The 12435-nt window shown below is 45.4% G+C and overlaps 2 protein-coding genes and 1 pseudogene across 2 annotated transcripts; 1 reads left to right on the top strand and 2 right to left on the bottom strand.

Moving 5' to 3' along the window:
• Positions 1 to 4449: 4449 nt before the first annotated feature.
• LOC120709964 (single-stranded DNA-binding protein, mitochondrial-like) lies at positions 4450 to 7210 on the top strand. The gene is made up of 4 exons (XM_039995589.1): positions 4450 to 4788; positions 4893 to 5119; positions 5615 to 5715; positions 6680 to 7210. The coding sequence occupies exons 1-4, from the start codon at positions 4525 to 4527 to the stop codon at positions 6751 to 6753; spliced, it is 666 nt and encodes a 221-aa protein (XP_039851523.1). The 5' UTR covers positions 4450 to 4524; the 3' UTR covers positions 6754 to 7210.
• A 208-nt stretch (positions 7211 to 7418) lies between these two features.
• Positions 7419 to 8491, bottom strand: LOC120709941 (annotated as a pseudogene).
• A 530-nt stretch (positions 8492 to 9021) lies between these two features.
• LOC120709963 (G-type lectin S-receptor-like serine/threonine-protein kinase At2g19130) lies at positions 9022 to 12326 on the bottom strand. The gene is made up of 2 exons (XM_039995588.1): positions 12118 to 12326; positions 9022 to 9794 (listed from the first exon to the last, which is right to left on the bottom strand). Exons 1-2 carry the CDS (start codon positions 12299 to 12301, stop codon positions 9037 to 9039), a joined length of 942 nt encoding a protein of 313 aa, XP_039851522.1. The 5' UTR covers positions 12302 to 12326; the 3' UTR covers positions 9022 to 9036.
• Positions 12327 to 12435: the final 109 nt, after the last annotated feature.

Raw genomic sequence — 12435 nt, 5'->3', positions numbered from 1 at the left:
GCATTTTAAACTTTGATTACAAATAACTTAGTTTTCATATATTGAGTTTGGATATATAATTGAAAATGGTACGAGTAGATTTGTCCTAAAAAGCAGTTTAATTACAATGTAATTTTGTTAACGATATAATTATGTTGTTCCCTCTAGCCTCAAATGCTTTGTTCTTTGTCTAAAATCCAGTCAAACTTTTAATACTTTGTTCGCCTGTGATTTTAAAAATAATTACTTTAATATACATTCACATGCACAACTTTTTCTTGAAAAAAATTTCAAGCTTCATATATTTAATATTGTAACTCTGTTCTAATAAGAAAAATAGAGATAAAAATGAACTTGAAGACAATAAAAAAATAATAGCATCAATGAGTGATAATAAAAAAGTAGTTTTACTTTAGGTAATAAATTGTAGCTACATCTTTTGAATTAACAATCGAATTTTTAGCACTTACTCGCAAAATGGGTTTCTTTTAGTTCGTGAAAATTAAAAAATTTATTTCTACTATTTGTTACTTGCACAATCTATTTTTCATATCTAGAAGGCCTTTGGCGCACAATATTGTTTTTCTGAAAAGAAGGTTTAAAGTACAACTTGAACAAAAAAAATGAAACAGAGTCTAATATTACAATGCAATATTTACCTGGTTGCACAATTGCATTGGTGCTTGGACAGTAAATTTTAGCATCGTTGCTCAACTAAAGGGAATATACTACGTTTAGTAAAGGATTAAGTGTCATTTTTTGTTGTTGTGAGTAGTCACGCATTCCAAACTTTGGTTACAAATAACTTAGTTTTTATATGTCGAGTTTGGATATATAATTGAAAATTATATTAGAAGCTTTATCCTGGAAATTAGTTTTAGCACTATATAATTTTGTTAATGATATAATTATGTTGTTTCCTCTGGTCTCAAATATTTTACGGTTTTTGTCTAAAATCTAGTCAAACTTTTGAAACTTTGTCCGCCAATGGTTTTAAAAATATTGACTTTGGGAATATACAATCACATGCACATTTTTTCTTGAAAAATAATTTCAAGCACCGTACTTATTAAATTTTGTAACTCTGTTCTAATAAGAAAAAAAAGAGATATAAAAGTGAACTTGAAGACCGCAAATTCATTGGCGTCAATTAATGACTATGTCAATGTCTAAACCGATACTATGTCATGATCGGAGAGATTAATGTGTATGCATTTATTAGTGCTGCCAAGTGTCCTGTGTTTCTGTACAAACAAACTGCAGGCAGTTGCTTGGATGACGATGATGGATTGATGGTGCATGCTTCGTTCCCATAACCTTGAAGCGGACCAAATAAAAATGGAGAACGAAGAAACAATATACATTTGGGGTGTGGCTATTTTACGGTCAACCGTACGGAGGAGCTCCGTACGGTCGATTATCGGACCGCTCGTTTTTTTCCTATTTTACTAAATTTTTGTCGTTTTCTGATTTCAAGAAATTTTTTCAAGAAAAAATTTTTGAGAAAAAAAAGCCAGAAAATTTTGATGAGAAAAATTTTAGAGAGAAAAATTTAAGAAAAAAATTTAAGATGGAAAATCAAAGAAAAAATTGAAAAGCAGAATTTTTTTTGAAAAAAAATAGAAAACAGGGAACCTTCGAGAGAAAAAAATTTTGCAAAAAAATTTTACGATAAAAAAAACTCAAACCTGGGGAGCTCCGCCGCGCCTCCCCGCCGGCGCTATGGGATCCTCCACGGCATGGGCCGCTCAGCCACTGCAGAGATCAGGGGGCGGCGCTCCGGGAAGGTCAGAGGGCCGGGGAGGCCGGGCAACCCACCGTCGCCGCTGAAGACCACCGCACGCACCAGCCTGGGAGGTGGGCCCCCGTCAGCGCCTCCATCGCTGTAGAGAGAGGGAGGGAGAGATGGATGGATGTCCCCGTCGCCAGACGGCCGCTCCGCCACCAGCCAGCTGGGCCTCTCCTCCGCTCGCCTGGGGAGATCCAGAGACCAGAAGCCGCTCGCATGGGGGAGGTCAGAGAAGGAGGAAAGAGAAACAGTGAATGGGAAAGGAGAGGAGGCAGGGAGAAATATCGTGTGGGCCCCGCACACTTTGTCGTCAACCGCGAGTTTGCTTGCTTGCGGGCCACTGTAAAATCAAGATTGCGATACATTTGGCGTGCGCTGTCTCCAGCTCTTTTGGCGAACATTTCCTACGTACTGCTGCGAAACGGTTAGCTGACGATGATCCAATGTGGGAGACCAGTATCGGTGTCACATTCAGGTTTCATCGTCACCCCTGTCAGTCCAGCTGATAGCTCAGTCGAAGTTCCACGCAGAGACATCAGAGTGTCCAGCCGCCCTATGCTACAACCACAATTTGCATTAACCACTCACCAGACTTGCCAGACTTGCCAGTTTCACTTGTAATGGAGTATATCAGCTAGCGCTCACTGAATGCATGGCCCGGAGACATGCCAGCGAGGCAGCGACGACCGGTTCTCGCGCGCGTCACGTCCACAAGATCATCCAGGGAGATTCAGATTGACACGCTGCTAAGTGTCAGCATGTCATCAGTCTCTGAAAGTCTGAATAAGCTCTCGGGTTCGGCGTTCCCCACTTCAATCTTGTCGCTCACCGATCCCTGCCCTGAATCTGTACTGACCGTCACGCGTCTCGTCAGTTCAGTCACCAGCTTCTGAGACCGAGAAGTCGGAACTGGTCTGCGAAATTCTCACGGCCAAACTCCAAATTAAACTCTTGCTAATACCGTTGATCGGTCGAGTGAAATGATCAAGAGGAAGAACCGTGGTTGGTAGCCAATGCAACAAGCCAGGCATGGGCGCGCATGACACAAGGCCGGCGGCGGGGGACCAAAATCCACCGCATGACAGGAGCCCGGCGGGGCGCGCCCGTGCATTGCATGCATGGCGTGGCGTGGTCCGGCCGGCCGGCGAGGCCGCGGGCCGTGGATCGTCAGCGGGGAAACACGCAGAAAAAGGTGCGGGTGATTTGTCGCCCGAGGATCTCCCGGCCGGTCACATGGCCTGCGGTGCATGCCCTCCGTCGTCGTCTCCCTAGCGAGTCCCACGCGGGCGCAGGCCCACCCGATCTGGCCGGGCGTGGCCGCCGTGGCGTCGTGACGCTCTCGTGTGGTGTGGTGTGGTCTCCCCCTCGCTCCCACTCGCTGATCGATCCGATCTTCCTCTTCGGAGCAGGAGCGGGAGCGGGAGCAGGAGCAGGAGCAGGGCCATGGACCATGCACGGCGTCTGGGCCTCTGGCTGGTGGCGACGCACGATCCGTTCGTCTCAAGACAGTGCCGCCTGCGGCCGGCCTAGTTGAAATGCGCTCAAAGCTCAACGGAGAAGCTTCATGTGGTGTCCCTGGACCATGCGCGACATCATGGTGTCGCGCGCCCGGATGCACCGCACCGTCGGCGTCGTTCCAGCTTCTGCATACCAAGAAGCATTTGCACGCATGTACTTGAAACATGTCATCCGTGCCCCACCAGGCCACCAGACCGTATCCACACAAGTACGGCGGCATACGCCGCCGCCGCCCGTCGTCCGAGTCGTCCCGGCGGAGGTGGCGGCGGCGGAGTCCGTGCGCGAGATCGACAATGGCGGCACGGGAGGCGGTTGGCGAGGCAGATGTTCCCGGATCATTGGATGCAACGTGACGAGCATACATATACATATATAGGAGGTGCATGTATGTATTATTAGTGCGCCAATTACTCAGGGTTGCAACTGCAAAGCAAGCGTACAACTCCCCATGTGCCATATGTTCTCCATATCATCAAGGAAGTTGAAGACAAATTCGTCCGTGTTTAGTGGCGAACTGCGCCTTAATGCAAAGCAGTCCAAATTAAAGACGTCCCGCGACGACTACCGTAACGTTATGTTCCTGAATTACCATGCGGTAGGGGGTACTACACTTACACTGCACCGACCTCCGTTGGCCTTGGCTAAGCGAAGGTTCGCTGAAACAGGGAGGCAGCAGGAGGAGGGAAGATGGAGAACCACCAAGACGATCGAGACTGCTGCGTTTTGTCTGCACGTACGCCTACATAATTCTCGCCACTGTTCGGCGAGGAGCGAGCCATGCGCTTATGTTCAGCTGCAATCCTCTCCCACGGAGCACAAAGGTATAGGCAGCACATGGAGCAAATATATACACGAAGCTACTCCCTCCATTTCAAATTACAGGCCGTTTGACTTTTTTCAACCTCAGATTTGACCACTCATCCTATTTAAAAAAATTGTGCAAACATAGTAAGATTTAAGTTATTTTTAAAAAAATTATATTGATAAAGCAAGCCATAACAAAAGAAATGATATTCTGTATAAATTTTTAAATAAGAATCAAATTTGGATAAAAAAATGTTAAACGACTCATAAGAGGGGGTGGAATGCGGCCCGGCACATGTAGCGGGCCGGCCCATGTGGCCCATGAAATAATTAGGGCTTTGCCGCTTTGCAGAGCGAGGGTTTAGCAGCGCCGGGCGGCGACTCCTCACTTCCCCTTCCGCTCCACTCTGCACCTCTCCTCGCGGCGAGCACCCATGGCGGCTTCCTCCGCCTCCCTCCTCGCCCGCCGCCTCCTCCTCTCCCGCCGCTTCCTCTCCTCCCCACTCCGCCCCTTCTCCGCCGCCACGACACCCTACTCCTCCTCCCCCTCGCTTAACGGGTGCCACGCCGAGTCCGACCCCGAGCTCGAGCGCGACCGGGCCCCCGGGGATCAGGACCGCCAGCAGGCGCCCAACAGACCGCGCCCGCCCAACACCACCCGCCCCCTCGAGAACGGCCTCGACCCCGGCATCTACAAGGTTTGATTGGAGCTCTTGATCCCCCCTCCTTCTTTCGGGTTTGTTTTCGCGCGAAATGACGCCATGCTTTTTTCCTTCTATGGCGGGGGGTGGGGGATGCGAAGGCGATAATGGTGGGGAAGGTCGGGCAGGAGCCGATGCAGAAGCGTCTGCGGAACGGGAGGACCGTCGTGCTCTTCTCGCTTGGCACCGGTGGCATCCGCAACAACCGCCGCCCGCTGGACCGCGAGGAGCCGCACCAGTACGCCGACCGGTGCTCCGTGCAGTGGCACCGCGTCTGCGTCTACCCGGAGCGCCTCGGCACCCTCGCGCTCAACCACGTCAAGACCGGGTGAGCTCCGCCTTTGCCTCCTTGTAGTCGTAACAAGTTAGAACTTACGTTATAGACATATGTAGAACGAACCGAATGGTTGGGAGGTGAGCTCACCTCTGGTTGCTTCCTTCATCTTCATGGTTAATGTGCCATCTTTTGAAAATTGATTGATGCAAAAAGGGAAGAGGATCATCGAAGTCCTTTAACATCCGTTTCCACCTGCAACTTACATTAGTTGATTCTGCCCCATGAGTGTTGGGTTTTCTTGTAGATAATTGCATGTTGCCATTTGTTTTTGCTTCACTTGTTAGGTTTCCATTGGCACGATTAGTGGATACTTTTTATGTTTTAGATGGATTTCGTATCTGTTTGGTGAAGTGCAACATTGTTCAGTTTTGTTTATTGCTTTATACCCAATATATGCTCCTTTTGAGATTTTGATTAATTGGTTGATTGTTTTTACCCTTTGGAAATACTGATACATGCAAATATGCATCGATTGCAACATTTCAGCACTGTTCTCTATTTGGAAGGAAATCTTGAGACCAAAGTGTTCTGTGATCCAATTACTGGTCTGGTTAGACGCATAAGAGAAATAGCTGTGCGGGGAAATGGTATGCTTCTTACACTACTGATTTACATTGATAACTTGCATTACCATTTACCAGGTCATGAGTGTACTTTCAACCTATTTATTGCCCATCCTCTGTTTTAACTAGTTCCCTATCTCGGTTCAAATGGTGTGCTTCTTATACTATAGATTTACATTGATAGCTTATATTAACAGGTCGTGAGTTCATTTTCTGCTTATTTACAGTTCCCTATTGAATAGAAGGGGCATAATTTAGAAGCCTCAATGAACATAGTAAAATTGAGGATTTTAAAGGCTATGTGCAATCCACCACTTACTGCTTTCACAGGTTCATCTCCATCATGGTTTATGCCAGCTGCAAGCACAGTATAAGCATTTTCTTCGATGCTAAGTTAGCTTCCAGCAATAATATAGCAATGTTGAGGTTTTGGTGGTATCTCCTGTCACAGATGTTAAATAACCAAGACATGGTGAATACTATACTGCTAGGAATTGTATGTTTAATTAATTGTGTGGCATGCCTCAATCTGTGTCCCAAATGTGGTGGTATAAGATCTTAGACCAATGAATCTGTTTGTAATAGTGCTCCAGACATAAATCTTTTGGAAATGTTTCCCGCTTTCAGTTTGTTAGTTTGATGGCACTCCTGAAGACTATACCACAGAAACGCGGAATTTGAGCCCTTCTGAACTTTATTTACCTGTTTCACGTGGAACAACTCTTAATACCATAGTCGATGTGAATTAATACCATAGTACCATACACATGTTCCATATCCAAGTTAACATTATCCTCCATTTTTTAATTATTCATAACAAAAAACCCTTGTGTTTCCATAGCATTCAGAACTTAGGTTTATTTGATTCTCTTTTATTGTGTTTTTGGTTTCTCCGTGCAAAGTAATGTTGGATGCCATGTGGATAGATTATAATGAGCATTTGTACTGGTGTTTATGTCTACCGGATTATGACTTGGTTGTGTAACAGGTCGTCTCTTGTTTCTGGGTAATGACGCCAATGCTCCCAAGTTAGGTGAAGTCAAGGGTGTGGGCTACTTCTGATACTGATTTATGTTTAACTGATGACACCAGTTGTATGTCAACTGGGATGCATCTATCACAATGGTGCGGCATGTATGTCATTGAAATCTGAGAGTGAACCAACAAATATTGGCAGCGATTTCAAGTCTTCTGCTGCATTGAATTTTATCATATTCCTGTTTTCGTCAAGCTCTCAACACCATGTACATGCCTTATAATTGTTGAGCAGCAGCATATAGGGTGTGTAACTTAACCTCAGACATGTTTTACAGAGTGTTTTCTTTCTACCTTTCCATTCTTTTTAGTCTCTTTTTTCTAGGGATGTTTTGCTATTGGATTTGTGCTGTAATAAAATCCTAGTGTTCTCCAGGGATGGTGATGTATTCCAGGTTCAGTCCCATAACAATTCCTGGAGCTTCACACTTATGCATTTGAGCGGACAGATCGATCTCCTGGAACATGAAGGTACCTTTGAACAGATGGCAAGTATGTGTTAACTATTCAGTTGCACTTTCTACTTTCCTTTATCCTAATACATATGATCTGGAGAAGCTATAAGCCTATAAAGCATAATACCGTAGAGTAACACTATGCTCAGTGAAGCAGCAAGTCGCTTTATGCCATTGAATCGTCTGTCTACGGCCGTAAACTTTTCCAGCAGATAGAAAAATAATATGTTCGCCACAAGTGCACTTTACTCATTAGTCATTATTGCTACAAAAGTGGAAGTTTATATTGTACTCCATACAACCCCTGTATACTTTAAACAACAACCACTATCTGGGAAGAAAATAACTATGATATATAATGTTGCCAATAGCTGCCCTTCATCAACTGAACTATCATCCGAGGTCGACCTAATAATGTGGTGCCTCATCTGAAGAGGACTTGAAGCTGTCGGCAAGATCTTGCAAGTAGTAGGGAACAGGTGGTAAGTTGATATCTAATAATCCTTCCAGGATCTGAACAATTTCTCTCATCGTTGGCCTTGTGTTCTCATCATACTGGATACACCAACAGGCGATCTTGCATGCCTTCACCTCTTGCAAGTTAGCATCTCGCATTATTTCAGAATCGAACAAGTCCTTGATGTCACCTTCTTGTAGTCTTGTTGCTACCAGCACAGGGAAGAACGTCTCCGTTCCTTGCTGGTAGCAAGCTGAGTTCCTTTTCCCTGACATGATCTCGAAAAGCATCATACCGATAGCTAAAAACATCGGCTTTTGCAGTGATAGCCGTGCCACTTATCCATTCAGGAGCAAGATAGCCTATGGTTCCCCTCATGGTCGTCAACACCCTGCTGAAATCCCTACCAAAAAGCTTGGCAAGCCCAAAATCTGCTATTTTTGGTACGAAAGAGTCGTCGAGGGGCACATTCTCTGGCTTTATATCACAGTGTACAATGCAGCTTCTACATTCCTCGTGCAGATAAGCCCTTTGCGACCCCGAGAGCAATTTGGAACCTAATAGTCCAGCTAAGTTTTGCTCGAGTGCTTCCAAAAATGTTCCGATCCAAGGAACCATTTGGCATATACTCGTACACTAGCACCTTTATTGACTGCTCGGAGCAAAAGCCAAGCAATCGGATTAAATTCACATGTTGAATGGTGCCTATTGTACTGACTTCACCACGGAATTGTTTCTCCCCCCGTGAAAGACCATCAAGCTTCTTCACAGCAACTAGGGTCCCATCAAGTAACATTCCCTTGTACACTGAACCAAAGGATCCTTTGCCCAGCCTCTCCGAGAATTTTTTTTGTCACAGATCGTAGGTACCTAAATCTGAATACAACCAGAGAACCCTCAATTTTGTTCGTCTTACCATGGAACCACTTTGTGAGAAACAAAAGTACGCCTAATATCACAAGGACAGTTCCACAAGTTAAAGCCCAGACAGGCAAGGCATTGCCTGTCTTTGTTGAGACTGACAAGAACTCCGATGCAGCAAGCCGTATATAGATAGTATGTCCCGTTGAACCATCAATAGAGGCCACCAGGTTGATTAAATCTCCATACCATAGAGAACAGTTATCACCAGCATAGAAATAAGCAGCACATGAACAATTGCTCAGACAAGCATGCTTACATCCATCAGCAGTAGCAGCTACGGCACTCCAGACCTTATCAGGCATCTTAGTAACAGCAAGAGCATAAAAATCATCAACTTCTGCATTTCTGGATCTATTTGCAACACATTCCAGTCTAGCATTTCTCCTGCACCCACCTCTGGGATTACCATACAGCCAGTTTCCCTCATACTGCTTGTTGAAGCCCCGGATACAGCTGCAGAAAGTGAATGCATTTTCAGTACATATGGCAAAGGAACCACAAACAAAGTACACGCTGCACTGTGCTTTTGGCATTGATAAGAATGGTGCCCAATCTTGCACACTCTATCCATGTTACAGCCTCGACCTGACCTGAGACCTCCATATGAAACATGGCTGTAGTCGTGGTTACATTAGTATGGTACATGAAGTAGCTCTCCTGATCATTAACCACAAATTCATAGGTTACTTCGGCTTTAGGGTATGACGCCATCTCAGGAACTCCAATAAACATAGTGCCAGTCCACTTGCCTGTTGCCCAGTAAACCTCAGAATTGTTCCACCGTTGGATATACTGGTTGCTGTCGTCTGGGTCCATCTCAAGTGTATAATACCCTGGCGATGGATCAATGGAACTCTCCCATGATATGATGCGTGTGGTGTGACCAGTGACCTTGTTCCATCCAAACTTTGCCCCAGGAAGCCACACATTGGTTGGTTCGTCAAAGCTTTGCCAGAGGAAATAGGTGGTGTTGGATGCAGGTGCTAGCACAAAATTGTCTGTGTCAAGGATGACACCGACCGTAGAGTTGGAGATATTCCTGGTGATGTTTGTGGCCCATATAGGGGATTCGAGGCGGTCCAGCAAAACCATGTTTCCATCTTCTGATATTGTTAGCTTTGATGAGTTTAAATCAGAAATAGGCCTTCCACGATTAGCTATCCAGACAGGTGTGTGCTTTGAGATCTTGTTGTACCATATGGCAAGGTACCATCTGTCAGGTGCGGTGACATCTGAGGGAAAAGAACAGGTCAAATTATCCACCATCCAGATATTAATAGGGTTCAAATTCAAAGCATGAATACGTGTGCCAAGTGCCAATATCCTCGGACTGCAATACGGATACGGAATCTTTCATGGTGGCATCGCATGAATATATATATTTGCTAGTATCTAAGGTGTTTGGGTGTGCTAAAACTTGGGTGCTAAAGTTTAGCACTAGATGTCCTAATGGGGCTAAATATGAGTTAATGAGAGCTAATCAAGGGCTAATGGATTCTAACGACTAATTAGTCATCATCTGTGTAATTAGATCAACAATTAGCTCATATTTAGTCCTACTATTTGGTATTTAATGAGTGGGCTAGAGTTTAGTCCCTTGAATCCAAACACCCCAACAAAGTTTCACGCATCAATTCATACCAAGTGTCACTGTCCTCGGATTGCGTAAAACCCTTGTTCGCACACGTAGTGACATAGATGTGCTTTTTTGCCCTTTTTCATGTAACTAGTATAGTGCATGTGTTGCTACGGATAATATAATAGATCTAGGTAATACCATCAACTTTTGTGTTCATCACTTAATGTAAGGGTCGTGCCGTGATTGTGCGAGACATTAATTGCCCGTGTTTCGATTAGAATTCCGATTGATTTATTCAGGTTCCGAAGGATTCAGGTTGATTTGTCCAGATTCTGATTGACAGACCAAGAAAACATTACTTGCTTTAGAAATAGTATAAAGATATGCGTGCCCAGTGCCTATGAGGTACCTTGCTTAAGACAGTGTCCAATGCCTAGAATGAACAGGTATTCCTTTTTGAAATGAACTGATAATATTAAAAAAAAGAAGCATATATGAGGCAATCAATAGTACAATAGACCAACTAAAGTAAGGGCTTGTTTAGTTCGTGAAATTTTTTGGGTTTTGGCACTGTAGCATTTTTATTGTTATTTGGCAATTAATGTCCAATCATGGCCTAACGAGGTTTAAAAGATTCATCTCATCGTTTACCGTTAGACTGTATAATTAGTTATTTTTTCCAACTACATTTAATTTTCTATGCATATATCCGAAGATTTGATGTGATGGGTACTGTAGAAATTTTTTTGCAACTAAAATGGCCTAATATAAGGTCGAATACAACCAGGGGGTTCCGAATCCCAACACCGGCATTACCTCCTTTCACCCTCCTTGGCACTTCACCGCTACCAGAGCGGCCGCGGGAAGTTCGGGCATGTGCTAAAAATGGCAGCGGCGCGGCTCCTTCCAACCTCACCCCATTGTTGGTCCTTCCCACCACGTCGTGCTATCCCGTTGTTGCTTCCCCTCACAATGCTGGGCGGCCATGCCCCGAGGCTGTAGCGCCGGATCTAGGGCCGGTGATTTCGAATCCGGCCTCGCCCGAGGAGCCGGCATAATAGGGGGATGGGTGACAGCGGCAACTTCGGCTCGCTTTCGGCCCTCAGAGGCGGATCGCCGGCAGGCGCTCTGGCCGGCGGCACGTAGTGCAGGCTGCGGAGGTGGCTCCGAGGGAGCGCAGGAAGAAATCCCAGCTTGGTCTCGCGTCGGCCGGCAATGGCGACTCATCTTGCACCGCTTTTGTCCTTGGACGCTTTTGCCGATGTGCTAACTACATGTTTGTGTTGGCGCCGGGTGCTACGGGAAACCATTTGAGGGCATCCTTATCCGGCATTATGCTGGAGTCTACAACGGTGACACCTCGTGGTGCCACTCCCTCCCTAGAGGCGATGTTGACATCTCGTCACGCCATGCGCTAGGCGGAGGTTTATTTGAAAAATTTTGGCAAGCAACCGACGATTCGAATATTAAGTTTCTAAGCAAACGAGAGATATGATGGATTGGTACTACGTGAAGATGTATAACAAGGTTGATGCTAGAACGAAGAAGAAGATTAAAGCTTAGTCTTTTAACTTTTTTTTTATTTTATAGTTTTCTTTTTTATGAAGAATCCTCTCATTTGAGCTTTATTATAGAGTCTAAAAGCTCCAACATTTAGCTGTATATATCCACAGGATAGATATAGAGGTCGATTTATTTATTTTTTTTAAAAAAAACAAGGTGTCTAGCAAGGACGATAGCCAACCGCAAAACTAACAAACACAAGCAACAACAACGGAAAACCTTCCAAAACTATGTAAATAATTTTATGTCACGCGGAGCCTAACCCATCATCTTCGTGCAAGACACCTGAAACTGCAGCATTCGAAGGTTTGGAACTAAACAAAAGTCATTTAAACTCCCAGACAGATTGAAAATAGCCAAAAATCCTAATCTAGCAACCGGATTGGACGTGCAGCTCATGTATGAAGACGTACCCGGCTGAAAGAAGCCAAGGGCGAACCTGCCGCCCTGAGACACCAGCCTCTGTCCGCCGGAGAGCGGCTGATCCCGGGAAACGGTGTCCAACGCCAGCGACGGCGGCCCGTGGATGCAGAACGCCAGCAGGAGACATGGCAAGAGCACGCCGACGGGGCGACTACGAGGTCTCGTAGGCTCCATGGACGATGATACCAAATTCACGGAGGGGCTGGCCGCTGTTGTCCTGTTGATCCTAACTGTTAGCTAGTAATAAGCTAGAGGAACACAACAGCTATGTCGGTGTCTCTGACTGGGGTAGGTACGTAAGTGATGTG

This window comes from Panicum virgatum, chromosome 5K, assembly GCF_016808335.1.
Source record: "Panicum virgatum strain AP13 chromosome 5K, P.virgatum_v5, whole genome shotgun sequence".
In the NCBI taxonomy this organism is placed as follows: Eukaryota; Viridiplantae; Streptophyta; class Magnoliopsida; order Poales; family Poaceae; genus Panicum; species Panicum virgatum.
This window is presented reverse-complemented; position numbering and strand designations above follow the sequence as displayed.